Consider the following 26950-nt stretch of genomic DNA (forward strand, 5'->3'; position numbering starts at 1 on the left):
ACGGAAAAGAGTTCGGAGGACGGTGACTTCAAGCGCCGAGGATCTTTTTAACGGTGTACCCCGGCACGGAGTAGAAGAAAAGGCATAGTAAGAGGATGAGCATAATGGCGATGAGCGTCTTGATGATGGCCCACTTGTACTGGTGCCACACGATGTAGCGGATTGACTTGAGCGGGTTCAGGAACCAGATGAAAGACGAGTCTGGTCGACTGCGAGATAGAGGGAGAAATATTGATCCGGTTTATACTACGTCGTGTTTTATATCTTTGCACTCTTCGAGATGTTGACGATGCGTATGACTTACCGATGCAAAGTTATCATGCTTCCCGAAAGAAGAAATAGAGTATGGCGGTGCATCGAAATAATAAAAACAAGGTGTTTCCCTGTAGATGTCGTTATTCCTTGGACAATCATTCCAACAAAATTTTCAAAACGCTACATCTTTCAATAAGAAATCAGCTGCCACTCTCAACCTTTCAGGATATTTTTTTATCAAAGTAAACAAAAGATGCTCAGTTAATCACACCTGCTTTGAATATCTCAGTCCCTCGCGTTGAACTTCACGGCGATTTGTTATGCCCACCGCAAGGACACAAGTGGTATTTTTGTTTCTGATTCATTAATTTAAATACGGTTAGCTGATAAAGTCGGCTACGCGCCTCTCAAATTCATATGCATTGCAACCAGCAGTATACCTGTCCGTTCAATTCTGCAAGATCCCTTTTACAATAAAATTATGGCCAGAACTAGGACATTCGGCGAAAATGTTTACCTTTAAACAAGATAATTGTGCATCACAGTTTGTGCGTAACAGTATATCTCTACAGGCCATTAGGGAGCATTAGAAGATCGTTCCAATACCTACGATAACTATACCCGATTACGATCAGATGCATGCGCAAAGGCATCGGTGGAGAGTCGGGTATCGTTATTAGGGTCATAGAAACGATCTGCTAAATCACCCTATTAAATATACCTGTGTCCCATGGCTCTTTTTAGTACACCTTTGGTACTTAGCTAATGTCTTTCCCCACAAAACGCCTATACACCCCAGCGATAATACTCAGTTTCACTTCAAGTATGACCGCAGCCGACGTTGCGGTCCAAAGAAGCCAACCAAGGAGTACCAAAAGTGCATCGTCACGGCCCTTGTGTTTTTTTTGTCAGTTTCTTTTACCGGCTAAACAAATCACACACCAGAAAAAAGAGAAGCCTCGTGGAACATTCCCTGTGCGACTTTTGTTTGGCAGGTGATAACAATTGCGCCAATGCAATGAGTGTCATGGCGTTACACTTTTGGCGCTGATGAGTGGTTCCCTCAGAGCGTAGCGGGCGGTTATGGTCGGACCGAAAGTGAAATAGAGTATATTAGCCCTTGACTTCTCGAAAACAAGGTTGTGGCGCCAGAGTTTAAGGAGCGCGCAGATTGGAGTCTTGCGAGGACGACGACGACGACGACGCGTTTTTTTTCGCCGAAGTCCGATTGGCGAAACTTTCAGCACCAACTTTGCGTATAACGAGTCTGTGCTCCTTTTCAGAATAACTTGGCGAAATATGGAGGCTGCGGCACCCCGCGGCCCAAAGAGGGCGTCGGAGCAAGGCACGTGACAACACTCCATGGTCGATGCCACGGAGACTGCGTTACCGCCAGAGCAAAAGCGCTGTCCGCGAGAAAAAGTAGTTCCAGGCTTCTTTTTGTTTTGGTGTTTTGTTAACGGCAATATAACTCGCGCGATTGCATCTCTATAGACACTACGCTACACGGCTCGGAAGGAAGACGAAGATATATTACTTTTTAACCATACTTAATTCGGACCAACCCTTTGTCGATAACAATGCATGGCTTTTAAGTTTTGAACTGCGTTTGAAGGATCACAGCTCTGTAATCAACCGCTTTCGCTCAAAACTTCGCACTTCTCATTAGCACCCGCCACAGATTCGCGGTCTAAATTGGGCGTATGGTTCTCTGATGAACTCTTCCCGAAAAGCTCGCTACTCTAGCGGACGGCAATGTTTCGCCGGTGGACGTTCACCCGAAGTTGCTTGGGTTCGCAGCAGACGACTCATGGCCAGCAGAGGAAAGCCGGTTCTTCCGGGCCTCGCATTTCGCGCAGTGACACAAACGCTCCCGTGACGTGGTGTCACGTTCCTCGCTCCGACGCTCTTTATGAGTCGCGAGGGAACGTAGCCTTCACAGTTCGCCAAGCTATCGTGAAACGAAGTACAGTGTCCTACGCCTGATTTTGGCCTTCTTACTTTGGCTTGTCCAAAGGATCGGGTTCGCTTCGTCCAAGTCCAGCGGGATTTCTTTCTGCTTCGTCCCTTGTCAGCAGGTGGAGCTCCGCCTCCACTTTGCCCTGAAGAACGAAGAGAGAAGTGGGAAAACGCCACCTTATTTTCCGGCAGGCAAGACTGACATCTCAATAAACGCAAAACCCTGCCCTGCGTTTCTTAAAAGTGTCCTGAAACGATGTCAAGGTGGAATGTTCATGACTTTGTAGAGGCGTACTGGCCCTAGTCTAGCCCAAGTATGCTCGCACAGACCAGCACTAAGTAAGAAGCCTTTATGTCGTGGTGAAATTGCGAAGATAATGCGGGTCTATTTAGCCTTCGTTAAGTTTTATGACGTAATTGTGGGATCGAAACAACCTTCCTGACGACAGTCGAGCTCGGATCATGGACATCACACGAAAACTTCGTGAGTGCTCGACTTCGACTCGTAACAATCAATGCCTCGGCTGACACTCAGGTAGTGGCTCGTGCCCAACCGCTACGGTGATGAGAATAGCCAAACTCTAACAATGCCCGGTGCTCAGAACGCGTTTTTTTTTTTTTTTACTTTGTCGACCCCAGAGCGTGGCTATGATTAACGTTGGAGGCATAGGAATAGGATAGGCACCAGGCCACTGGCCGCTTGTTCTGACTGCAAATTGAGGGTATCAACAATGCTCATACATTTTAGAATTTTTTTGGCGACTGCAATTGCCTAGAAAGAAAAATGAAGGCTAGTTTGTTAAGTTATTAACGTTAGAGTGTTATTCTAGACAGTTTTTACGAAAGTAGAAAAAATCGTTTCATGGCTCCCTTAAATTGTCAGTGACCCACTACAACCCGCATCTCTGGACAAGGCTAAGAATATGTTTATATACCTAGAAAAAAAAAAACGTTTTCGCAGTGACACTACATCATGATGCTTCACTTGCTTACGTCATATCAATGTACCAGTGCAGGCAGTTTTCTTTTTGTCGAAACATAGTTTAGACAAACCTAAACCTAAAGACGGCAGGATTCCTTGCAACGCAAGCAGCTACAGTTCTGGGCTGCTGGTTTTCTTTTTTTTTTTTTTTTTACAGCGGAGCTGTTAAGGGCTTGTTTCCCCAGGCTCGTGTGCGGTACCAAAGAAATGTCGGGAGAACACTTTGATTGCCGCCGTCGCTCATAGATGGCGGTAGTTGTCCAGTGTGTTGTGTTTGCCGGCTGTCTGCTTGCCGCCGTCACTCATAGATTGCGGCAACCTTTCCAGCCTTTCCAGACTGACTTGCCGACTTGCGGACGGCCATTAGTACAGCTTCGCTGGTCTTCCTTCTTTACCAAAATAAAAATGCTGAAAGTTTTTTTTTTTTTTTGAATACCAATAAACATTTAACATTAACGCATCAGTCGGTTTTAACAAAATCGGGTAAAAGCGAAAACCTTCGAACTGAAGCTGTCGACGAAACGAACAGTCCGCGAGGTTTCTTCTTGCTTCGTAACCACACGTCTTATCTCGCTTCATCTTTTTCATCGGTACAGGAATGACTTTAAGTGTTCAGGTCACGATTATCTTGTCTTGAACCTCATGAATTCAATGTCCGTGTCTTATTTTCTTCAAGTTAATGTCCCTATGAACCCCAATTTTTCATCGACCAAATATTAACCCCAGAAAACACCGAATCTGTGAAGAAAAAAAAAGTATTTACCCCGAAAGAACATTCCCGATTTCGAAGACGGGAAAAAAAAAAATGAATCCCGAAAACACGAAACCCGTTTTACGACCCGAAAGAATGAAGGGCGCGCAAGTACCGTGAGTTCCATCTCATCGTTATCTTTCTTGACGAAGAAGGGCCACCAGCCCTTGACCCGTCGCTGCTTGAAGAGGGACACGGTTGGGACATTGGCCTCTGCCCTGAGCATGTCCAGACTGCATAGCTTGGACGACTTGGCTCCCCGAGGAAAGCGGTTCAGGTCCAAGGTGATGGCACCTGGTGAAGAATAACGTTCGGCGTTTTCCTTGCGCTTCTTGAGAAAGTGAGAGCTGATTATGTTAAACGAAGGATCACTCCGGCAACAAACAAATTCGTAATCTTACACGATGTTTATAGCAAGTTAGTCTTATTGCCACCCATTACGGGTCCTTATCTGAATGCAACAATACTCGTACCGAAACGTGTTTCCACTTCCCCATAAAAATAAGATAGTTTTTATTTTTCACCAGTTCTTTTTTTATTGTAGATCCACAGAGGGCAATCATTCTGGTGCTAAATGCGAAAAAAAAAGCGAAGAGCAAAAGTCTCGTTAAAAATCAAATAAAGGGTTAACGCCAATGGCCACGTAAAAAATATTTGACTTCCAAATACAGCAGTAACAAAAAATTTCATTTACTTTGTATATAAACTTTTAATATGTGTTTATTGCAAATTATTAAAACTAGTTTTGCAGATTTTTTTTACTTAAAACAGAATATCAGTTAAAAAGTCAGAAAGGCAAATACTTGAGAGACGAATCTAATTCGACTATGTCGGAGAGAGTCTCTGAATCATGCGGTCGTTTTTTATGTTGGAGTTTTCTGCTAAAGCGTCCAACCTAATTTTAAAACATTATTGAAACATGTCAGTGGTTATCAAGAGTATATTAACAAATATGAATATATCCGCCTGTCAGATTCAGGTATAGGCTAGGGAGTGCATTTTTTTTTTTATTGTTAAATTAACTTCGGGCGGAAGCCGATTCTGATAGCGCGCTCCAGCTGGAGTGGAAACTGCAGCTGGTGTTTTGACTCCAAGTAGAACAAAATCTCGCGCAACAAAACCTGCAGAATGCGTGTTTAATTTCCATCCTGACTTGTTTCGATCTAGATAAAAACCGTACCGGCGTGCAGTCGTGTAATCGCTACTGCGTGGTGCACGTCAAAGGACCCTAGTTAGCACTCGTACTCAACTGGCGAAACTACCCAAATAAAAAAATATCAAGCTTCTGCCTCACCTCCAAGATTGACTGAGTTTTTTTTTTGTCCAATTATTAAACATTAAATGACCCCCAGTTCATCGACATAAATTCATGTCATAGGTTCTGGCCAATGAGAGGATGACATGACGGGGATCATATCTCATAATAAACATAGTCGTATTACACCTAAAGCTAGCAAACTGTTTAAGTAACTGCATGAAACTTTACACCCACTTATTGTTTAGCTAGAAGAGCGTTGCTCCGTTAAAAACTAGCGGCGCTGCAAACATGCTGCAGTGGGGTTTTTCTTGTTTTTTTGTAGAAGAATGAAGCACGTACCCAGAAAGTCGTCCGCCGAAAAATGATCTGCATCCCAGACCTGCAGCTCTAGTCGGGCTGGGATCTTGCACTCGGTCTCGTCCCAAGAAAAAAGGGACTCCTTGCGTGAGATGACAATCTTCTCTTCGGCCGGCAGGTAGTCAAAAGGAAACAGGAAACGCCAGTTGAAGTTGCCTTCGCCAGTCAGGGACCTGAACACGTATGGGCAATCTCTGTCAGAAAGCTCTGCGAATTCTAATCGCAGCATTATTGGAAAGGGACTTCTCGGGCATACGTACAACGTAGATTAGACTCCACTTATCAGGCGCGGTGACATTTAGGAAGTTGTCCTTAAAGGGCAACTCCGCTTCTTTTCCAGTAGTGCAAAACTATACAGTTCTCTTTGTTATCATCTACAAAACCCCCCTGGCAAATATTACGACGGAATTCCGCCTAGAAGTTCATTAAAATCGCTGTCAAAGTTTGACAAGCACGAATCCGCTGGTTTTGGATAAGACGTGCGGGCCAGACAACACTGCCCGGCTGCATTTCCGCTTCCTCCAAATTCCTTCTCCCGGCACGTCCGCGACGTCATCAAGCATGTACAACTTCTTCTTCCTTTTTTTTTTTTTTTTTTTTTTTTTGGAGAGCACGGGTGGCGTTAGCGCCGTGAAAGACGTGAGTGACGCGCTCGGCCGGCCCGGCGCTCGACTATTGATACTACTGATACGCCGATCGCCTCGTTGAGCGCGGCCTGTGTTACATCCCATGCTTTTGAACACCAAGTAAAAGGAGGAGAGGGAAGCTGTTTTTGTAAGAATTTTGAGTGACAGGTTAATCTTCTATAATCTTCTGGGAGGAGAATAGCGACGCCTGTGCTAATCTAGGAGGCACAAAGGGGGATCCTGATAAGAGGGGAGCTCCTTCTTCCCTTGTATATCACGTGGGTGTACATGCTCAGTGATGCCGAATATACAATGTTGTCCGGCTTTGCCACCGTTTCGGTTTCGGTTTGTAATCATGGCTAAAGTAAAATTACACGAAAAATATTTTATTTTTCGCGAAACAAAAGATTGGGGATTGTTTTTGAGTGCTTCAAAAAGCAAAATCGGCCACTATCTCAAAATTTTTGAAATTAAGCGGAGTTGCCCTTTAAGGATATCATTATGGCTAGATCACATGCTTGCGTTTGGTTGCAACTGAGTGCGCTGTGCTGCTTTGTCCTCACTACGACGAGAGAACACACTGGTACGCTGGTGCCATCTACGAGGCAGTCCTGGAACTACATTTAAGTAGAGTCAGGGTCTTGCGGATTTTGAGAAAGCAAATGTACGTTTTACCTGTAAGAAATGGTCATTTTTAATATTGTCAAGAGGGTTTCAATCCCATGGTGATGAAAAGATGATGCGCAACCAAATTTAGGAAATCTATGGAAATCGCACACTCTCAGAAAAAAAAAGAGGTTATAGTCTTACACCCCCTGCCCCATATAATATACCCCAAAATATCAGCTCGACGTACGGGCGCACTCACGTCAAACCTACGTACCAACTTTCACGACCGGCTTGATAGTCCAAGTGGTACTACTTATTAAAACAACTAATGTGCGTGTTAATGACAAAAAACAATTACCGGGGTTTTCTTGAGTTTACTGCAAACGCTCGGAATTTTTGTTTTGTTATGTCTTTGATAGTAGTTTAGCAGTTCAATAAGTTATATCGCACCGTCGTCCCTTGTAAAGGTTTGGGGCTATAAGATCGACATCAGTGCGCTGTCCGTCAAGCTGGTTTTGGGTGTATTATATGGGACCAAAAGGGTGTAAGACTACACCCTCTTTTAGAGTGTAAGCGTCCCAGAGCTACTCCGTAGATATATCACCAATATGTCCACTCATTGCAACCGATCACAAAAAAGCACAATGTTGCACACCCTATTCGGTTGCAACCAAACGCATATCTGTGAAACAGCCTTTATGAAATACGTTAATATGAAATAGGCGCTCCATCCAAAGGTTAGAGGATAGCGACCACCCTTGTGTTTGTGTAGGAAGCCAGGTGCGACTGTATGCACAGCATTCGCATACACATCAATAGAGAGTTTTTTTAGATCATTTTGGTTCTCCCGCTACGGCTATGCGCTGCAGTGACGACGCTACTGAGCATGCGCGCTGCTAGCGGAAAGATCGTGGAGCTGCGGAAGCCAGCGGAGGCGCGCTATTGGACGAAAATAGCGAGGAGAGTACCAGGCCTGCCAGCGTGAGTCTCGCGAGAACGAGTCTTGATGAGATCAGGGAGAGCCAGCGAGGGAAGCAATTCAAGATGGCCGCAACTCCGCGCCTGTCCGGTCTGTCCGCTTCGAGATCGTGGTTATCGTGATTCTGAGAGGCGGATTATGTCTTGTAGCTACGAGAAATAGCCTCGACAAAGCCGTTCCAGGACTACAAAAGGCGGACAAGCTAAATACGGCCACGGAAAAAAAAGAAAAAGAAAAGCTTCGCAATCTGTGATGCTGAGAGCGGAGGGTCCGGCTTTCTGCTCGGTCAATTTTGCCGTGAGGAAAGAACCAAACAAGGAAGGGAGCGAGGAGGCGGACCTTAGGGATTTCCGTGTCTTTTCATTTTCGGTGAACAACGACACAACAGAGGAGCTAAGGTTGTTAGTTATTATTGAAGTTTTCGGTCGGTGGCTTTTGCGCTTGATTCATATCGGATTGGCTTGGACAGCTTGGCCGTCAGTTGTATTTAATTACAAACGTAATTGTCATTTACTTAAAAGGGAACAAGCAAAGGTTAGCACCTTATTCAATAAAAGAAATACATTCAAATAAAATCAATACATTAATAAAGACATATTTCAAATATTTGTCTTAGAAATACTTGTTATACCCGAGTCTTAGTGTCTGAAAGAGCCGCTAATGGCATATTGCGTTAGCTCTGGTAATGCTGTAATCTGTAGAAGGTTGCGAACGTTCTACTAAAACGGTGGTTCCGCTACGCCACAGATAGCGGAGGTCGTAGCGGATTGCTTATAGCGTAGCAGAAGTGACGGAACGATCTACTAAAGCATTCTAATATTTTCCGCCTAAACGAATAATTTAAATAAAATGACCGCATCTCCACGTGGTGAATGATGTTGATTGGGGCGAAGCTCTGGTGGTGCTGATGATACTGATTTTATTGTTCATAGGTAGTGCTGATGGTGCTGATTTTGTTGTATTGTTCATAGGTAATGCTGAGTTCCGGGTTGCGTTTCGACTTCATTATTACCGCTTTATGGTCGGTTTAATGCAGAGCCAGTGGTTCTTCTAGCGGATGAGCTTGGATCCGCTAGAAGCCGTGGGAGCGCATCTCCACCGCTTAAGTCAACGGTCCATGTCAGAAAGAGAATGTGTGGTATGGAACGTGGTTATACACGCATTTGATCATTTGACCGCACCGCCCTCTCGTCTATAAACGTTGAGCCAATGGATGCAAAGTTTAACGCGATTACATACGCATTTGACCGCAGCGCCCTCTCATATTTAAAGGTTGAGCGGTTACATGCAACGTTTCATCCATGACAGAAACCCCAGCTCTTGAGTTACTACCACATCTCAGAGCCCCCTACTCGTCACGCAGACGTGGCCGAGTGGTTAGGACGATGGGCTAGAAATCCATTTGGGGTCTCCCCGGACAGGCTCGAATCCTGTCAACTGCGCAAACATTTTTTTCTTTTTATGTGAGCAGGGACGGACGGACGGACAAGGCTAGACCCTAAGGAGCTTCGCCCCTAAAAAACGCGATAGACTAAGAATATTTCGGTGAAAGCATGTGCCAGAACGTTCTATAAAAAGATATAGGCGGTCGTATATGTTAGAATATTTAGATCCCAGTAATCGAAAGCGGCTTGCCTGTAGTGTATATCGGTGCATTGGGTGTCTTCTTGACCCTTGAGCCAACTGAAACAAAAAGGGAAGTTCAATAATAACCTTACAGCATGCTGTGTTCTGCACCATATTTACTCCCTCTAAATAATACGAGAACAGTCGAAGTTAGAAACAGCAAGATTGTTTATGTAGTTTTTGATTCAGACTTCTTCCCCGGTATCTATCAGTTTGTGCCTATTATGATCGGATTACATTCAGCTTTTTAACGATTTTCCCTGATGGCCCTAACCGAAACATCAATTATTTGTGCTTAATCACAAATTCAAAAAAAGATGAAGAGTTTAACTGAGAAAAACAGAACGCACATCAGCCAAATATGTTTTTTTTTTTCTTTATTTCTGAGTGACCAAGGTTTGAATCCGATATTTTACCATATGAAATATTTTATAACCTAAGTATTTTTTTCTAAACGATAGAACTAAAAAGCGTGAGACACATGATTTGTAATGTCAAACTGCAAAAGTAAATTGTTACTCACCCCTTCACATAAATATCGCTCATTTTTTCACCCGTGAAAAAGGCATCGTCTTCAAGAACAACGTCGTCGGTGTTCCAGATGATTACTCGTAGTTCATAGCTTCAAAAGCACAAAATATGCACATGTTAGGAATAGATTCAGCAAAGAGGATAAATAACATACAATTCATGGCTTGTTAGCCATTATTATTATTGGCAATTCAGTTGTTATTATCGTTCTATTTTAATTTTATATAGTTATGATTTTCTATTGCAACCTCTGAGACTTTTTTTTTTATAATTTTAAAGCTATGGTGAGTTTGAATAGAGTCAAATTAACCGTCCGCTTACTTAACCTTCGAATATTAGGTCAATTCGCTTTTAACTCAAAAGATTCCTGTTAAATCACATTGAATTTGTATTCATAAAAATGGAGTAATAAATCAAAAAAACCTATATGCGCCGGCTGTTTGCACCATACAACTTATAGCGAAATTTCCAATGAGATCGCAGATCCTAACCTCTTTGGCTTCCTGGGAGATATGTCTACTGGAGGGCCAGGGAGGGGCATGTCCATTGGAAACATGTCGACCCACATCTCTAATTTTCCCTACAACCAGAAAGTGATATATTATCAGTTAAATAGAGAAAATATTGACTTAGTAAAGCGAGTCAGTGGATGCGCGTAAGAGAGAAGCAAGACAATAAAGCTTTGAAGGCTATAATCCTGATATGCTATATCGCGTGAAATATTTGTTTTAACCCTCTTAAATTGAATCATCTCTATCGTGCTGTGAAGTTTCCTTCGGTGAGCCCGTCTTCTGTTAAGAAACGTTTTAAGGTGTAATCCGGACTAGAAAGTAGATAGCTCCGATTTCGCCTGAACGGTAACTTATCCAAAAGTTCGGCACGGTAGCTTTTCTCGTTTGATTATATTATCAAGGTGGTTACCCAAGGGATGCCAGTAGTAAACAATGGTCGTGTAAGCTTCATAAGCAGACTGCATATTATGCGTCTGCTTGACTTTCCATGTAAAATGTGTATTTAAGGACGTGAGTTCGTGTTCCTGCCTTTTTTAGCATTGCGCTTAAAACGTTCGTTCACAAATTTATCCTAACACGTCCAGCGAGTCTTTTTAGTACGCTTTTATGTCATTGTGAATGCATTGCTATAGTATTTTAACTTATGTTTAATGTACACAAAACAATAAAAATCAATAAACTGCTGCCAACCCTTGTCACTGGAAACACTATAATTGATTGGCAGTCGCGTACGGATTTGCGACGCGGTTAGGTTCCTTACGCGTAATAGCCTTCGTCAGAACTTGTAAAGAAAATTTCCAACATAACGTTTCCAAAAAGTAAAGCTAATTCGCGATAATAAATATGTAAAGTTTTGGAGTACGTAGATTAATCAGGCTACGTACCTACGGCGCTTTAAAGCACAAACAGCATGCAAAGAGTTGGTTCCGTAGAGTAAGAGAGCAATAGAAGTGGTAAGAGTCACCTGTTCAATACCAGGCTTGTCAGGGTGATACAGGGCCCGAGTTTCAACGTGTTCGGGCACGAGAGGACACCCGACTTTGGGCACCTCTTCCCAGCGGTTGAGGACAGCGAGGCTTTGATGCTCGTCGCTCAGTTTGCTATCTAAAAAAAAAAAAAAGAAAAATCCGAAAGTGGCTGTAATTCCGGCAACAATTGTGTTTCTGTACGCGTTCAGTGCAATGTTTGAGTGCGTGCTTTTAGGCATAAAAAATTAAGTCATTTTAATATGTTTCGCGGTGGCGCAATAAACATGAAAGCCTTGGCGAACAGAAACGTTAGGTGCTGAGTAAGAATGACCTAAGTTCGTTTTAGTGATGCGTGCTGCAGTTATTTGGGAGTCACAAATTACGGATTTGTGTATGTTCAGAACAATGATTGCACCAACGTTTATCTTAAAGTGTTTCGCTATTGCACACGGGTGGGACTATGGATGGCTGGTTCAAGCATCTTTTGCTTGCACAACCGCGTCAAGATGAACGAAAATAGTCAGATAAGAGTACTGACCCTCTTCTTCCATGTCAGACCGAAAAGTGAAGGTCTTGTTGCCGACGCGAACCCTGTTGGGTGCGAAGTGTGGCCCATCGAGCTTCGTATCTCGGCACAGTTTAGCCAGGACTTGTATTGGCCTGAGAGGATCCCGCCATTGGTTTGGACCATACCTGCCAAAGTTGGACATCATCAGTGACGTCACTAAGTACAGCCATACGACCAGGTCGACTGCTGACAAAACAGAGGACTCTGGTGCACAGTGATGTGACTCCATGTGGCAGGGACAATAAAATGATATGATACTAGCGTTTCGAGTTACCATGCGCATGAATTCAAAGGCTAACTTAACGAAGTAAGACTAAAAAAATGTGTGCGCAGCGGAGAGCAGTTTATCATCTCTTCACGCTCAAAACCGTATACATGTAATTTTGACCGAGATTATATGCAACTCTTAAGTATACCTTTGGTCGAATTAGCATGTCTATGTCATGTTTTGCTAGTCTCAGTTTCCTTTAATCTATAACAGAGGATCGTCGACTAATCAGTACTGCGGAGGAAGCTTAACTGACGATGAAGCTGAAAGCATATGTGTAGTCTTAAGAATAAGGGACTCGAAATTACATTGCGCATGACATGTGTCACGTGCTCACACATCGTGCTCAGTGTCACTTCTCAAACTTAATTTCTAAGCTCAAATATATGTTCGTCCTCGTCATACTTCAAGTCCTCTTCGCTGGTCGCAGTGATTAGCTCTCCGAGTCACCAGCAGGAGCGTACGTAGACAACCGGGCAGATTGCTGTTACGGGGAATTCGCAGCTGCATTCGAGGCGTCGGGCGTTTCGCCACTCCGTGACGTCAGGCAACGCTCGCGCATTTGGCTCTCGCTAGGCGGCAGTGTCTTCTACGTTTGGCTGCTGACGCCGCCACACATTCAATACCGTAGAACACAGGTGCCGAATACTACCAGATGTAAAACAACCCACCACTTGTGACGGTACCTACTGAGACGCCGCGTCATCTGTTCAGTGTGCTCCCTTTCTTGCAAACTTTAGTGACCACGAGGCTGTGCTCTGAGTGATCAAATATATAAAGAGTTTACATTCATAAAAGTGGGTGCTGCTTTATGCGATTGCAGCTATCGCTGCCACTTCTTCTTCCGCTATGACAAAAAGCCACGGATTTTTTTTAGAGTGCTGAAGTACTTGCAAGCAAACTATGACTCAGACCGTCGACGGTGCAGTGTGCAGAAGGAAGGCACTCACGTCTCATACTTCTGGGGTATTCCGCAGGTGGCCCTGTGCCTGCTGTAGAAGCGGTTCTCCAGGTCGATCTTGGTTTCCCCGATCAGGTCGTCGCTGCCCAGGAGATCCCAGTCGTAAATTTGAACGTTCAGAAGCGAGTCCTGGGGGAACGTGGCTTCCATCTCAAAGCACCTGAGACAGCAGGAGCCCCTTCATGAATACCCTTGCCAGGGTAAGGCAGTACAAGGCTATAAGCTATCTTATTCTAAGCTAGCCCACTACTAAGTTGCTCTTGTTTTACTCTGTGCTAGAACTAACAATTTTTAGCAGTATCGAGGATAATACGCCTGTTATGTTTATATTTATCTCCGTAAGACTAATGCCAGCTGCCTGCCCACCTTTTTATGCTTATTTTATGACTAGGCATATTATAAGTACCACCCGGTCTTTAGGCGTTTTCCCGTAGTTTCGTCCTCAAATGTCAGCAAATTGCATTAGTATTTGTCTTGCATTTAGGGGTCAACCGTCAAAAAAAAAATGTTCATGCTGAGCACTGTTTGAAAGCAGTTCGCGGTTCAAGTTTGGTTTAAAAAGCAAAGCATAGGTCGGTCTAGCATGTATAATCACAGCATTTATATTTCACACAAACAATCGCGGTATCTCTAGATAACTACTTATTGAACCGGTAATTAGAGTTGTATTTAACCCGTACTTTGACTTGAAACTCTAGCAGAAAAGGCGCAACAAAATCACAACTAATCTGGTAGCAAGTAGTGTTTGTTAGTTTTGCGTCCTCACGGTTTTAAACGGTACCGTACCTGTAATTAGTATAGCAATCTCGTCACGTCAAACAATTTTATGCTTGTGAATTGTGACCAGACATAGAATATTTCGGAAAAAAATAAAGGTAAACCTACAAGGCCTCTTGAACAAACGATGTCGAAAACCCGATATGTTTTAATTATTCCTTAAGTTTCGCTTTCGTTTATAAGTCTAAAATACGTAGGTCCACCTTTAACGTTCCTACACAAGACACATCGCTTAGGTATACGAACTTATTCACAAAGGCAGATCGTCATTCAAAGATGTTCGCGGTTGCTGGTGACGAAAAATGTACGTACTTTCCAAACACGGGGTTGAGTTGTTTCGAAATATAGTTTTCCTTGTCACTGTTGCGCTTGCTGCCGAGGTTTATTACGATGTAAGGGTCTGCCTTTCCGTTCATGTCAGCCGGATGCAGGTCGGTGGCCTGTACAAAAGTTTCAGAACCACCAAATCCGTAAAGCCTAGGCAACCAAATAAAATGCTTGAAAAGAAAACAAAGAACGCGGGAGATAGGCAAAAATATCTCTTAACCCTTCTGAATGCGTTTCTAGGCCTCAGATCGCCACGTCATTTTACATTTAGCTGTTCTTTAAACAAGGTATCTTGCACTACTTGCGTTATTTGTTTTGAGTCAGGTATGATGTTGTAAAGAGAGAGAGAGAGAAGTCTCGCGAAAAGGAAATACTAGCGTGGTTGTCACAGCCAGAGGCCGGACGGTCATCATTAGTTGGGGGGAGGGGTGGAGGGGAGTGCGGGAGTCATGTCTATTTGCGATTTCGATTGAAGCCCTAGTAGACGATTTTTGGAGAGTTTGAAGGATTCATGAAGACATTTTTTTTAATGAATAATGTATTTCTTCTGGCTTCAGTTTCTTCGCTGTTTGCCCACTTATATCAAATGAGGTCATCTATACTACCAATACGTTATCAGCCGTAATAGTATATTGAACCATACATCCATATTTTGTTCGGATAGTCCTGTTTTTTGTATATAGTGTAGGAATGCGTGAAGCCTTACGTGCTTAGATAAAACAAAAAAATGTTTTACAACCCATATCCGAAAAGGAGCAAGGCGCATGCAGTGAGAAGGTATGAGGGTGCAGTTACCTTCACAACATAAACCCTGATAAGGACATGAATGGGATCATTGCTCGGGAGTCCTTGAAAGAGGCCGTACTGAGGGTCGGCTCCCGTGATCGTGTGCTCTTGGATGTCCTTCGGTAGTGGGAACTTGTAGACTTGCAAGGAACCCTGGTTTGTACATTACGCGTTAAATGTGATAAAATATTTTATTATATAATAATTTGCTAATAATTGTTTTAATGGTCTTATAGGTTCTCGAGCGCTTTAGCGCGGGACCATGGCATCCACAACCATGCTCAAATTATTTCGAACCAATAGATACAATATCACTAACGAAAACAAAAACTAGAAAAAAGGAAATTGTGTTTGGCAATACTTCGCAGTTCAAACACCAGCACCCCTCTTTCGATTTATCTTTTACCTCTGTCCAAGAGTGTAACTCGTGTAGTTCTAGGGAACGTTTATTAAATCTGAGAGAACGTAGTATTTTCTCAAAGGCTGCCCGTTATTGGAGTAGTGTCTCTGGTGCCTTTGTTGACTTAGTCTGTGTTTAAAATTGTATGCAAAGAAAGGTTTCATAAGAACGACGAATTTCCTTAATTTGTATAATTCCAAGCATGTGAGCGGAAGCGTTTTTTTTTTTTTTCCTTTTCAGCGTTCTTCTTTTTCGCTTATTTACCACCTCTATGGAGTTCTATTTAAAATTTCATGAGCTAGTATTTTAAATATTACTTTCGCAAGGCAGAAGAGCCATAAACGGGGATTTTATAATGGAAACAAATATATTCTGAAACAAGTTGGCTCCTTCCGGAGCCGCGTCACGTATAATAAAGGAGTGAGGGTCAAAAGGCGTACCTTGAAGAGTCCAACGACCCGACTCTGATCGTCCAGATCGTCCCCGCTCCTCTTTCCCCGATAAAGCTCGAAGGTGTGCAGCCATTCGCGGAAACCGTTGAACTCGGGCACGTTCTCCAACTCCGTAGAATAGATCTAGGACAGAAAGCGCAAAAAAAATCCAAGCGATACAAGGGCGTTTTGTAACAATTTTACAAGGATGTCTTTTTGTGAACTCTAATGATGAAACAAAAAGCATAAGCAAAGAAGAAACCATCCCGAGTTCTTTGTCCAGTTCTCGCTTTTTATCTTTTTTTTTTTTTGAATGCAAACGCATTGATTGTTCCATCGAGCGAAACGGCGTTATCAGCTTTTGAAGCCGCGCCAAACGGCACCTAAATTCTCCAGTCATATGAAGCGGAGCCTGTAGTCTGTAGCAGCGAACTGATCGATGACCTCCCATTGGCTCGCGCGCGGCGTAGTTCTAAGGAACACCACCCCACACTCCATGGCGCTGTGGCTCCCGCCGAAAGGAGCAGAAACGGCCGAGAAGCCGAGAGGATCAGCGCGGCCGCGGCGCGAAGAACGACATCCATGCTTTCGCATTCACAACTCGTAAAAAGTGCTTTGGTGCTCTCAGAATTTTTTTTTTTTTAGCATTCTTTCATTTTTAACACTCTGAAACCAAAATTGAGAGTCCATTGTTTGAAGAAGAAGCATGAACTCTGGACGGCCATCCCCTCTAACAGCAACAGCCATTCCTAAATACCTAGGTCGTAACACTACGGTGCCACAAACGTGTCTCCAACCGATGTGTTTAGCGTCCTATTCCACCCATGCATCGAAAGTGGCCTCAAGCGGCCAGAAATGACGTCAGAAAAGCCGGAGTGTCACGCTAGGGGTGCTCAAGTGAGGGTGGGTGTAGAGTTCCTGTATAGGCTCCCTACGGGAGCCAGAGTTGCGCATTTGTTTTCCCCGCGCCGCCACGCCGCTATTCGTCGAGATCCATCACGTGAGGAGCAAAGCATCCGGTGGCGTGCAAGAAAGCCACCTTTACGGTCGCTTCGCCGACGTTTCTCTTGCCTCGGCGTACGTCCCCCTGTTTTCCGCCTCCTTTTCCTCCACTCCTGTTTTCCATGCGCGGCGGCGCGCGCGGCGCCGCTATTCGCCAAATTTAGTCACGTGAGGAGCAAAGCATCCAGCTCGTGCGGGAAAGCCGGCGCTACGGCCACGCGCCGAAGCTGAATGCGCAACTCTGCTACCGCAGGTAGCTATACAGGAACTCTAGGTGGGTGCAACTGCTAGATCGGGGATCACGGGATATGGACGCCATTTAATTGCTAAATTTAGCTGGGAGTCTACGGGGCAAAGGGTCGTTTTATTTTCTAACTCAGATCGCAAGAGCCCATCAACGTGCTTGAATGATTTCCGCAAGGTATATATGATTACCTTTCCATAGCCACCAGTTTTGTTCTGATAGGTTAAGTGTTTGTTTAACACGAAAAATGGCTAATTCCGCCATCTTAGACGTTGCTGCTTGTCTGGCAACTCTACTTTCTCCTCTCGGAGTTTAGAATTCCCAGAGAGAGAAGGAAGCGAAAAAGGCTGCGGCAAGGCTTTTCTTGCTTGCAATATGAGGCGAGAGGAGGAAAGGCGCATGGAGCAACAGAGTTGCAACAGAGCGGGCGTCTGCTCTCGTGCAGGCAACATTGGCGCATATTCTTCCCCAATCCTCTCCCTCAGGCGCCGCAATTAGATTGCAAACGGTCTCCAGGTTTTGAGTTGCACCCACCCTCACTTGAGCCTCCCTATGTCACGCTGTCGCATGTCGCGATCCTGGCGTTTGGTCGTAAAAAACGCATGGCGAAAACCAGTAAGCGAACGCGAGTGTCGCTGTCGTCGCGGCGTCCAAACTCCTGGCTGCCGAAGCTTCCGAGGACTGTAAAGCTGGAGAGCAACCCGCAGCAAAACAAGCGTCTGCCACATTTACCACCACCATGAGACGCCGCCAGGATCGCGGCCAGCGAGAACATGACAGAACAAGGACGTCATCAGGCGTTCCAGGCGCCGTAGTATAGTACTATATTGTTCGTCTTGTGACGAGACGAACAGAAGTCGCGGATTGAACACGAGTGCATCGTCAACGTTCGGCTCAGACTCGTGTTCTCGCTGATTGTACACGATTCTCAGCCAAACGCCGACGCAGCACTCGTGTACAATTCGTATCTTGTGTCGGCCTCTTTGGGAGAAGTGAATATTTCAGCACTATGGGCCTCTAGTATTCTTAGCGGTCGGAAGAGGAGGACGCAAAAATAAAAGGGCTGGAAAAAGGGTCCGAAGGGAACGGGAAGAGGACATATTGGTGATAACTGGAGGTCGACCGTACTATCACGAAATAACTGCTTATTATATTTATTACAAGAACTGCGATGTAACAGTGCCTGATTATTGTTCTTCCAGTAACATTGCCACAACCCGACATCCATTTGACAGGCTTGTAATGGGTCCTGTCGTAGCTTAACAAAAGAGAACACAACATCCTAAACAGCGCGCTTGGTGCTTTTAAATTATGTCTTTTGTTTTTAGGTATTCACCCTGATGGGATGACGTTCAAAAGTATGTGTTTAAGCAAATGAAAATGAATGATTCGTAAAAGAATTAGCGAGAATGGAACTGCGAAAACTGACACTACCTTAATCAGTCCCTCCTGCGCAGCTTTGACACGCTGCAATTTCGGCGAAAGTTTGTGCGCAAAGCGAACGGCGCTGGTGGCTCCGCGTAGCGTCTTCCTCTTCTTCTCGCCGCCTTCTTTCAGGTGATTTGCCTCAAGTCTCTCGAGCTCCTTCTCCATTTTGCGGACGTCTTTGGCACTCAGTTGGCTGTCTGAAATTCAATAGTACATTCAGAAAACTGGAACATATATTCTACTGCATCTCAATAACTGAGGTATTTGGGTACAAGGTGTTACTAAGAAAATTATCTACGTGGGGTGGTCGCCTTCATTTCTCACTAAATAGATCTACATAAAAAAAAAACAGAAAGGTAAATAAAAACAGTGACCTGGATCAGAGTAAAAGGAAAAACGCGATGAAGCAAAAAAAAATGAAGTGATAAATTTTGCCACGTTTTAGCGAGTAGGTTAAACACATTAAGATATCGATGTATCAAGGTAAGCAATTTCAGCCGACTCCTGTAACACTTATTGCTGTAACTTTCAATGGTATGACTGTACCGGATGAATCTTACCGTCATCATTCGACATGAGGTCACCATTTTCCTCAATGCCACGAAGGCCTCCCTGGTTGGCATTTGAGTCTTTGGAGTCCTTTCAAAAAATTAATATACATAATATTGTTAAAGTGCTTTTTCTAAACTCAAAAGCGGGATCATACGTGGTAAATACTTGTTTTAACGCACGTTGGTGTTCTTGTGTTCATTAGTTCCTTTGTGTTTAGTAGTTCATAATTTAATGGACCAAGTGCGTTTTCTCTATTGGGGGTTGCAAGTATTACGCGCAAATAAAATAACTAAGACTTTTTTTAATGCTAAAACACGCGAAGCATATTTTTCTAAATTAGAAACCTACGGCCAGGTTACATAAAATTATTTATTACTTTCTTTTTCGTAACTCCTGTCCTCCTGGTACCGGTACGTAAAAATAGTTTACAGTGTTGAAGAAGAAAAGACTAACATCCTGCTCTTATAGCAAACAATAGTTTAAACAAATACTTGGTAAAATAGTTAGTTTTTAGTTTCCTTTCATAAGAGGTGCCTATTCTTGCTGCGTTTTACAAAGGAAGAAAAATATTTTAATAGCCGGAAACTAGCCCATTCTTTAAACATTGGTGTGGACTAAAAAAAAAGCTTAAACACTCATAGTTTGCTTATCAAAGATAGCATGTTAAGTTACGATTGAAAACTAACGAGAAGCTTTACAATTGATAACAATTTTTCCGCAAAATGTTTCATTGATGTTTGTTTTGTTTTTTTTTTCGTATACGGTTGTCTGAAAACACCTCAAATAGCTTACCTTTAGTGTGTGCTCGACAGACGCGAAGTATCTACTCCACCAGTCTCGATTTTCTTCGTCGTGCGCGGATTCGTCCTGCGCCATTTTTTTCTTCCGCTTGTTTGCTTCACTTTTTAACTCTTTCTTGCTTTTAAGACCCTAAAATTGCGAGAACACACACAAAAAAAAAGCTTTAAAATGATCTCAGTGTATCCTACCAAATCACACTTCATTTTGTAACTACGCTCGATTTCTCGAATGGTGTGCAGTGGCGCATCTCTCTCCTTAAACGTGCCTCGTTTTGGCAAAACTTTTCAAATTTAGAACGCAACGACACCCTTGATATAATCACAGCAATAGAGTGAAGCACGTGACTGCTCTTCACAGGAGGAATGGATTCATACAAAGCATCGTTACGTGCCTCTCTCCTACGCTCCTATTGGCTTGCTGGGGCAGTGGCTTTATCCGTTCCTTAAGTTATGATAAAAAAGACTCTAGTAGTGAAAGATAAATTAGGCTCTCACACTTCAAACTAAAGAACATGTTATTAGGCGGGTCACTGAACGAGCGATAAAATTGATATTGATAAACTTGCTACAGCCACACTCTGCGATTCAACTGCCAGGCAAGCGTTGCAACATGGTCATAACTGCAATGCTATCAGACCGACCCGTCAAACCATATCTCAGAGACGGAAAAAAACTGGGCGTCGTTCACGTGTTCTTAACGTCCGCTTTATTTAAGAAGCATAAAACACTAAGATTATATAACATTGAAATTGGGGTAAGTTTGCGTAGAAATCGAGTTCCATTTTTTTGGGCGGTGTTTGTTAATCATGCATATCAAATAGATGGTGAAAAATTAACTCTCTAACATATAATTTTACTATTGTTTTAGTCAAGCAAGATGGGTTGGCTGGTATGAAATGGTGCTGTTTTGGGTTGATAAACAAAGAATGAAGCTGACAAATTGTTATTGTTTTTTTATCCGGCGTCCTTAACGTTGACTCGCGTACGAGGTTTTCTTCACGACCATGCTCTATCTACAAGTCAAAGTCTAAAACCTGAATTGATTGAGTGAGTTAATGAAAAACTTTCACGTATTCACTTTCAAAAATGACTCCAGCTTGCTTCGCTTCACTAATTTGGCTTTGTTTTATTACAGGTTCCGGAACAAACTAGAGTTAAACCTTACGTAGTCTAGCGTGATGATTGTCTCCTTTCCTGTCAACATATTGGTGTCGTTGTCCAGGTCCACCAGCACACCCTCATCTGCGTTTTAGAAAACAAGATGTTATTTGCTAGTTGTTTCTTTTTCTGTCTTTAGACAAGCAAACAATGCAGATACAGAGCGAACAGACCAATGTGCAGAGACGACGAGGTTCGGGATCCACTTCGGTCCTTCTTCGACGAAGGTCGGAAGAGAAACTTGTGGAGAGAGTTGACCACGTGGGTACCAACCAACGTGAATCTTCCGAAGCTGCGACAGTCCATCACCCGTATAGTGAGGGGCGGACAGTACGTCTCCTGGTCCGGTAACGCCTGAATTGCAAGAAGGGATGGCACAAGAGTGTTGTCATCAAATAATTTTCTGCTTATTAATTTATAACTATTTCTTTGTGTATGTTAAGTGTTGCCTGTTTTCAGAATGTTCCCTCTATTTCGTTGATGTTTTTCTTTCAGGGGTTTTATTTGTTTCGCGGAATTAAATAAGGTTTTCGGAGTCCATTTTTGCTGTGGGACAAAAAGGTTGGCCTTAAGAGGGATACGTGATCAAGAAATCAAGACACGTCCCAGGGATTCCCCGTACCCTAGAAAACATGTGTGCTCGTCGAACACTTGAAAAACGTGCCGGTACCAATAAGCAAAAAAGAAAACTAAATCCCCCCCCGCTCCCCCCCCCCCCCCCCCCCCCTAGGCCAAAAACAAAAAGTCATCATTGCGTTTGGGGCAGTTTAGTGCAGGACTTGTCTAGACTAAACTCCCTTGATACTTCTCTTTAAAAGTGACGACAATCAATACAAATGACAGGGCACATTCTGCTAAAACAAAATGGCGTCATTCAGTTCTGTCTTCTGCTGTGCGCCGCCATTAGCTTCCTAACACCTGCGCCGTCGCGCGGTCGGCGCTTCAAAGAATGTCTCTACTCGTAGGAAGCTCCTGTCTAGGAACTTTAGTCTCCACTCATCAAACACAAATATGAAGCCGAAAGTTCGCGCATAAGGCCAAATGGAGTTCGGTGGCAAAAGTGCGGCGTCATCGCTGCCAGAGTACAATCAGCGCGTTCCGTAAACTTCGGCCCCAACTTCGTGTGTTACGAGTCTACGCCGGCCCCTTGCCGTATTCCGGATCGGAGCAAAATAAAGTTGAAAGGCGAAAAGTTCCTACCGTAAAACTCTTTTTTTTTTTTCAATAACAATTTTATTTTGTAATTTTTATTGGAATAAACCGGCTAGAGGACTCCTGTTAGGTGTTCATTGGTGCCATACTGGAAATATGAAACGCTAGAGTTAAGACACCGGTGTTGCAGAATGCCACCAGAAAAAAGATTAATTTACAGTATGAGATGGGGAATGTTGTCGTACCACGTCCAGGAACTTGACCGGTGTCGAGAAATTCGGGTTCTTCTTGCAGTTGAGGATCACAGACGACTGAAGGACGTGCCCGGCGCATTCGACGTCCACTCGGGGGTGGTCGACAGTCATCAGGTGGACTCGTTTCAGTTCGCGCAATCCCCAAAAAAGAACCTGGCAAAGCAAAAAGATTGAAGGCGACTCTTGCTTTCAACGTTCTCTAATCCATCAAATGAATTGTAGTGGAATTGGTGAGGAAGTCATTGTGTCACATGACGTATATTTTCCAGCTGAATTCAGCGGGGAAACTGAATGAATATTTTGGGCACTAGGCGTGAATTTTACCGCTTGATTCAGCGGGGAAACTATATTTGACGTATGGGTCATGTGCCGTCGATTTTCCTAGGGTGAATAGGTCACGTGACATCAGGTGACGTCACGTGACGCCACTTTCCCGCCAAATTTAGAGGTGAAACTGAATCGGTCTACACGCCACGTGACGCCACTTTTTTCTTTGAATTTAGCGAGAGAAGTGAAATGGTCCGTATGTTCCGCGATGTCGGCTAGCGTGACATCAATTCCCCTGACAAAGCTAGCTGAGAAACTGAATTCGTGCATAGGCCTCGTGATATCAATTTTTCCGCTACATTTAGTTGGAATTTGCTGGGACGGACGGACAGACAGAACACAGTTCCGGGATCGGGGGGTAGCGCCAAAAAGCATTTCATGCTTTAAAAGTAAGCTTGTTCTGCTCGTCTAAACTCTATGTGAAGAGCAGGTCGTCTGCTTCCTGCACAGTGGATCTGGTGATGTCAGAACGACGCCGATTTCTGATTGGCTTTGATCGTAGGATAGGGGGTAGACATCAAAGCAAGCTGCCTAGAGGTCTACCCACTATCCTTCGATCAGAGCCAATCAGAGCTCGGCGTTCTGACGTCACCATAACCCATGCAAAAGAAGCAGACGAACTTGCGCTCCACATACACTTCGTTTCACATTAAACCCAACCGCAACGAACGCTCCAACCCGATGATGCCAATTAAGCATCGGGTCCGACAATGAGGCCAAAGAAAAAGGGATAAACATAGCGTAGTGCTTTAAGCGTTGTTTTGAGCGGCTTCTTCGGCTCCCAGCGTTGGCCACGCACCGACATACGGCGGCACGAAGTGTAGAAATAGACGTTTTGCAAGCAGCCGCGCTTTGAGAGCTAGACGAAAAACGCTGCGTGTGGGGGCCAGTCTGGAAACCGTGGGTACGCCTCAGCAATGCTTGACTATCGGGCGACCTACCAACACCAGCAGCAAGATGGCGACGCCCAGAGGCCGTACTTGCAAACGTCCATATTTCAACATGTATTTTGTTGCCATTTTACGTTATCAGTCGCAATTTCAGCGGTGTCGGCTGTCCCGTCATTGCGCTGTGGCTGCGACCTACTAATAGCAGAGCGCCATGGAGAGATTATGCGGGGAAGAGCCGACGAACTTCGCCCGGCGACGCGTTCTCTTTGCGCGTGGCAAAACAGCCAATCTTCCGACACCACGCGCAAGGCGAACGTCGCCGTGTAACATTCGTCACTTTTTTCTCACCATGAAGTCTAGCCTTAACAATTGGCACACGACTTTTAAAACGCGTCTATTGTGAACTGCGAAAAACGCCGAGGTTCATAAACACTAGCGTAGAAGTGTGAGCTAGTTGGTATTTCATGACCGAAAATTAAGAACAGCGCAAAGATACGGACAAATCGAGAAGGTAGACGAACAAGGCGCTGACTTACAACTGAAGTTTATTCGTGCTAACATCGAGTATAAATACTGCAACGTCAAAACAAACACACCAAGAGAAAATACCTGACGTAGACACCCCGTGCTGCTTAAGCAACCGTCACGCGCAGTTACCGTGCGTCTAGGAAGCAACATCCTTTACCAGGCAGAGAGAGTGATAGAGCGTTGACACAGTTTCCCCCAATCATCCAATTTCTCGCGCTTCAATAACTTCTCGTGCGAGTTTTATCTCTGTTCTTTCTAATCACCTCACACTTGCCGAATACGAGACTGCAACGCCAGTCTCCGCAATGCAGGCCAAGATGACCTCACACATCCCTATAAACGTTTTACTTATGCTCTCGCAAGCGATCATTGAGACAGCTCGGGAAATTGGAAGATTGGAAGAAAACTGTGGTCTTCGCTCCATCACTCTCTCAGGTTGATAAAGAATTTTGCTTTTTAGACGCACAGTAACAGCGCGTGGCGGTGGCTTAAAGGGAGACGTACAACCTTGGTTTTCTGCAGGGAGGATAATCCTCTTAGCACTCCCCTCTCCTAAGCGGCGAGCGGAGTCAAGTTGGGGCGGGGTGAAAAGTGGAGAGGATTTAGGAAAGAAGGAGGAAGGCAAAAGTGGAAAGCGCGAAGCGTACGTCAGCATTTAAGCAGCACGTGGCGTCCATGTCATGTATTTTTTCTTCGTTTTTTGTTTTGACCCTGAAGTATTTATAATCGGTGTTGGCACGAATAAACGACAGTTGTAAGCCAGCGCCTGATTCGTCTACCTTCTCGTTCTTGTCCGTGTCTTTGCGCTACTTTTAATTTGTATTCGTATACACACTTTATTCAAATAAATTACGCAAATTCAAAGCGCAGTGCAGTTGAATGAAAGAGTCAGAAACGAACCTCGATTCTGTAGTTTGAGAGGGTCGGTCTGATGCCTTTGGGGACCGGGTAGACGGGCCCACGGTCCGTCGATCTGTAAACACTCTCCTTCTGCATAGGAAGATCCGGCATGTCCTCTTTTTCTTCGAAAGGGGAAAACTGCAGTTAAACAAGAAAAAGAAGACACTAACATTAAGAAGCTGTCGTTGCAAACACGTTCTTTAACTAAAGAAAAAGCTCGCAAAAAATGCCAGCAAAAAAAAAAAAACATTAAGACGATTAATTTTCAAAACTTGGTCCGCAAACTTCAGAAATCTTAGTAGAGCTTGTTCAAATACTTTTTTTGAGGGCACGTGCCGCAACATGAAATTAAAAAGTGGTAAATTGATAAAACTTATAGGCGTGTCAAATAGAGGGAATTAATGAATGTAGGTGGACGTCACGTCCTTTCACACAATGAAGAGAGTCTAGAGTCATCTAAAACTTAATTGAAAGGCGCGTGCAACCACCTGAGAAGCTCGTTCATTAGAGTTCACTAATTTCGTGGCGGTTGACAAGCTTCTGTATTGGTTATGACATGGTATTCAAGATCATATCAAAAGCAGTGGCTTATATAAGGTTTCTAATAAGTTTATACATACTAAAAATCAATGAAGATTCGTGGGCATTGTATTTGCCTATTCTATGTATTTTTGTCAAGCTCGCGCAATCTTGCCTGTTCCTTTAATATGTTTTGTGTGTTTTTCTTATTGCTAGAAAAACATGTTGGGTGTGGTAAATCGCAGTCGGCGATTTGGTGAACAGTTTTTAGCAGTTTCATTTCTGAGATCAGACAAGTAAGTATCAAAAATAAAAATGGCTTCCAATATAACAAACCTGGAGCAGTTCAAACGTCGCTAGAAGTTCACCGGCTTGCTCAGTTCCCCGGTAGAGGTCATGCCATTCCAGACAAGGCGGGAATGCCGGCTTCACGTACAGGTCGTCACCGAACTTCACGTGAGGTCTCGATATCGTCCGACCGATGAACTCCGACTTCCCCTGAAAGCATAACGGCACTAGTAAACTCACGGTTTACCGAGACATTCTCATTACATAACGCAGTGTCACGAGTTAACTTCGGCACTATAATAAGCTTAAGTATTTCGCAACTCATGGTGCAAAATAGTCATTTACTGAGCGTTGCGCCACTGTAAAAGTACAAAATTATGATAGGTTGGATTCAAATAAAAATATGTTGGAACAAAATCCGCATCAACAAGCCTTATAAGCAGACTTTTTTTTTTACCTTTTTGTCGATTTTATTGCGTTGTTGTAGATTACTTTGAGAGCAAACGGTCTATCTCGCTCAATGTTATCTACATAATCGAAACAGTGAGCTGTTTTTAGTATGCAAACCCTAGCTAGAGACGGCAAATCTCAAGAACTTCAGGGCGCCTAAGTGTTGAGGTCATGTCACCAAGCTTTCTAAACTATAATGCAGTTGTTTTCTCCCATACTCTTTCACGCTGAGTCCCACCACCGCCTCCAACGCAACGATCCGATGGCGCTAATCACGCAGCGCCAAGAGTTCATCGTCACGGCGCTAGCTGCCTTTGTAAGTTTCCCATCACCGATTTAACCAATCACTCACAAAAGAAAGCTAGGTATCACGCCGCATTTACTGTGCGTGATCGGTTTAACCGGTGATAGCGGACCAACATGGACCATTAGAGCCATGACCATACACTTTTTGGCCCTGTTTGATTGGCTTTATCTAACCGTAGCGTCGGCTGCAGTCGACTTGATAGAGAGTTTTAGGTAACCGT

The 26950-nt window shown here is 43.9% G+C and overlaps 1 protein-coding gene across 1 annotated transcript in view; it reads right to left on the reverse strand.

The window, feature by feature from the left end:
• Positions 1–28: 28 nt before the first annotated feature.
• LOC8042252 (otoferlin) overlaps positions 29–26950 on the reverse strand; it is a 124898-nt gene continuing 97976 nt past the window's right edge. Inside the window, exons 28-48 of the mRNA XM_042287053.1 lie at positions 26022–26183; positions 25167–25304; positions 22513–22674; positions 21257–21469; positions 21123–21194; positions 19950–20087; positions 19166–19244; positions 18612–18802; positions 15941–16075; positions 15110–15253; positions 14300–14427; positions 13200–13370; positions 11948–12106; positions 11410–11545; positions 10425–10513; positions 9926–10024; positions 9412–9459; positions 5545–5735; positions 4063–4241; positions 2257–2357; positions 29–209 (exon numbers count right to left, since the gene is read on the reverse strand). Of these exons, the coding sequence (XP_042142987.1) occupies positions 29–209; positions 2257–2357; positions 4063–4241; positions 5545–5735; positions 9412–9459; positions 9926–10024; positions 10425–10513; positions 11410–11545; positions 11948–12106; positions 13200–13370; positions 14300–14427; positions 15110–15253; positions 15941–16075; positions 18612–18802; positions 19166–19244; positions 19950–20087; positions 21123–21194; positions 21257–21469; positions 22513–22674; positions 25167–25304; positions 26022–26183 (2916 nt within the window). The remainder of the gene's footprint in view (positions 210–2256; positions 2358–4062; positions 4242–5544; positions 5736–9411; positions 9460–9925; positions 10025–10424; positions 10514–11409; positions 11546–11947; positions 12107–13199; positions 13371–14299; positions 14428–15109; positions 15254–15940; positions 16076–18611; positions 18803–19165; positions 19245–19949; positions 20088–21122; positions 21195–21256; positions 21470–22512; positions 22675–25166; positions 25305–26021; positions 26184–26950) is intronic.

This window comes from Ixodes scapularis, unplaced genomic scaffold (genome assembly GCF_016920785.2).
Source record: "Ixodes scapularis isolate PalLabHiFi unplaced genomic scaffold, ASM1692078v2 PGA_scaffold8__174_contigs__length_109621045, whole genome shotgun sequence".
NCBI classification, from domain to species: Eukaryota; Metazoa; Arthropoda; class Arachnida; order Ixodida; family Ixodidae; genus Ixodes; species Ixodes scapularis.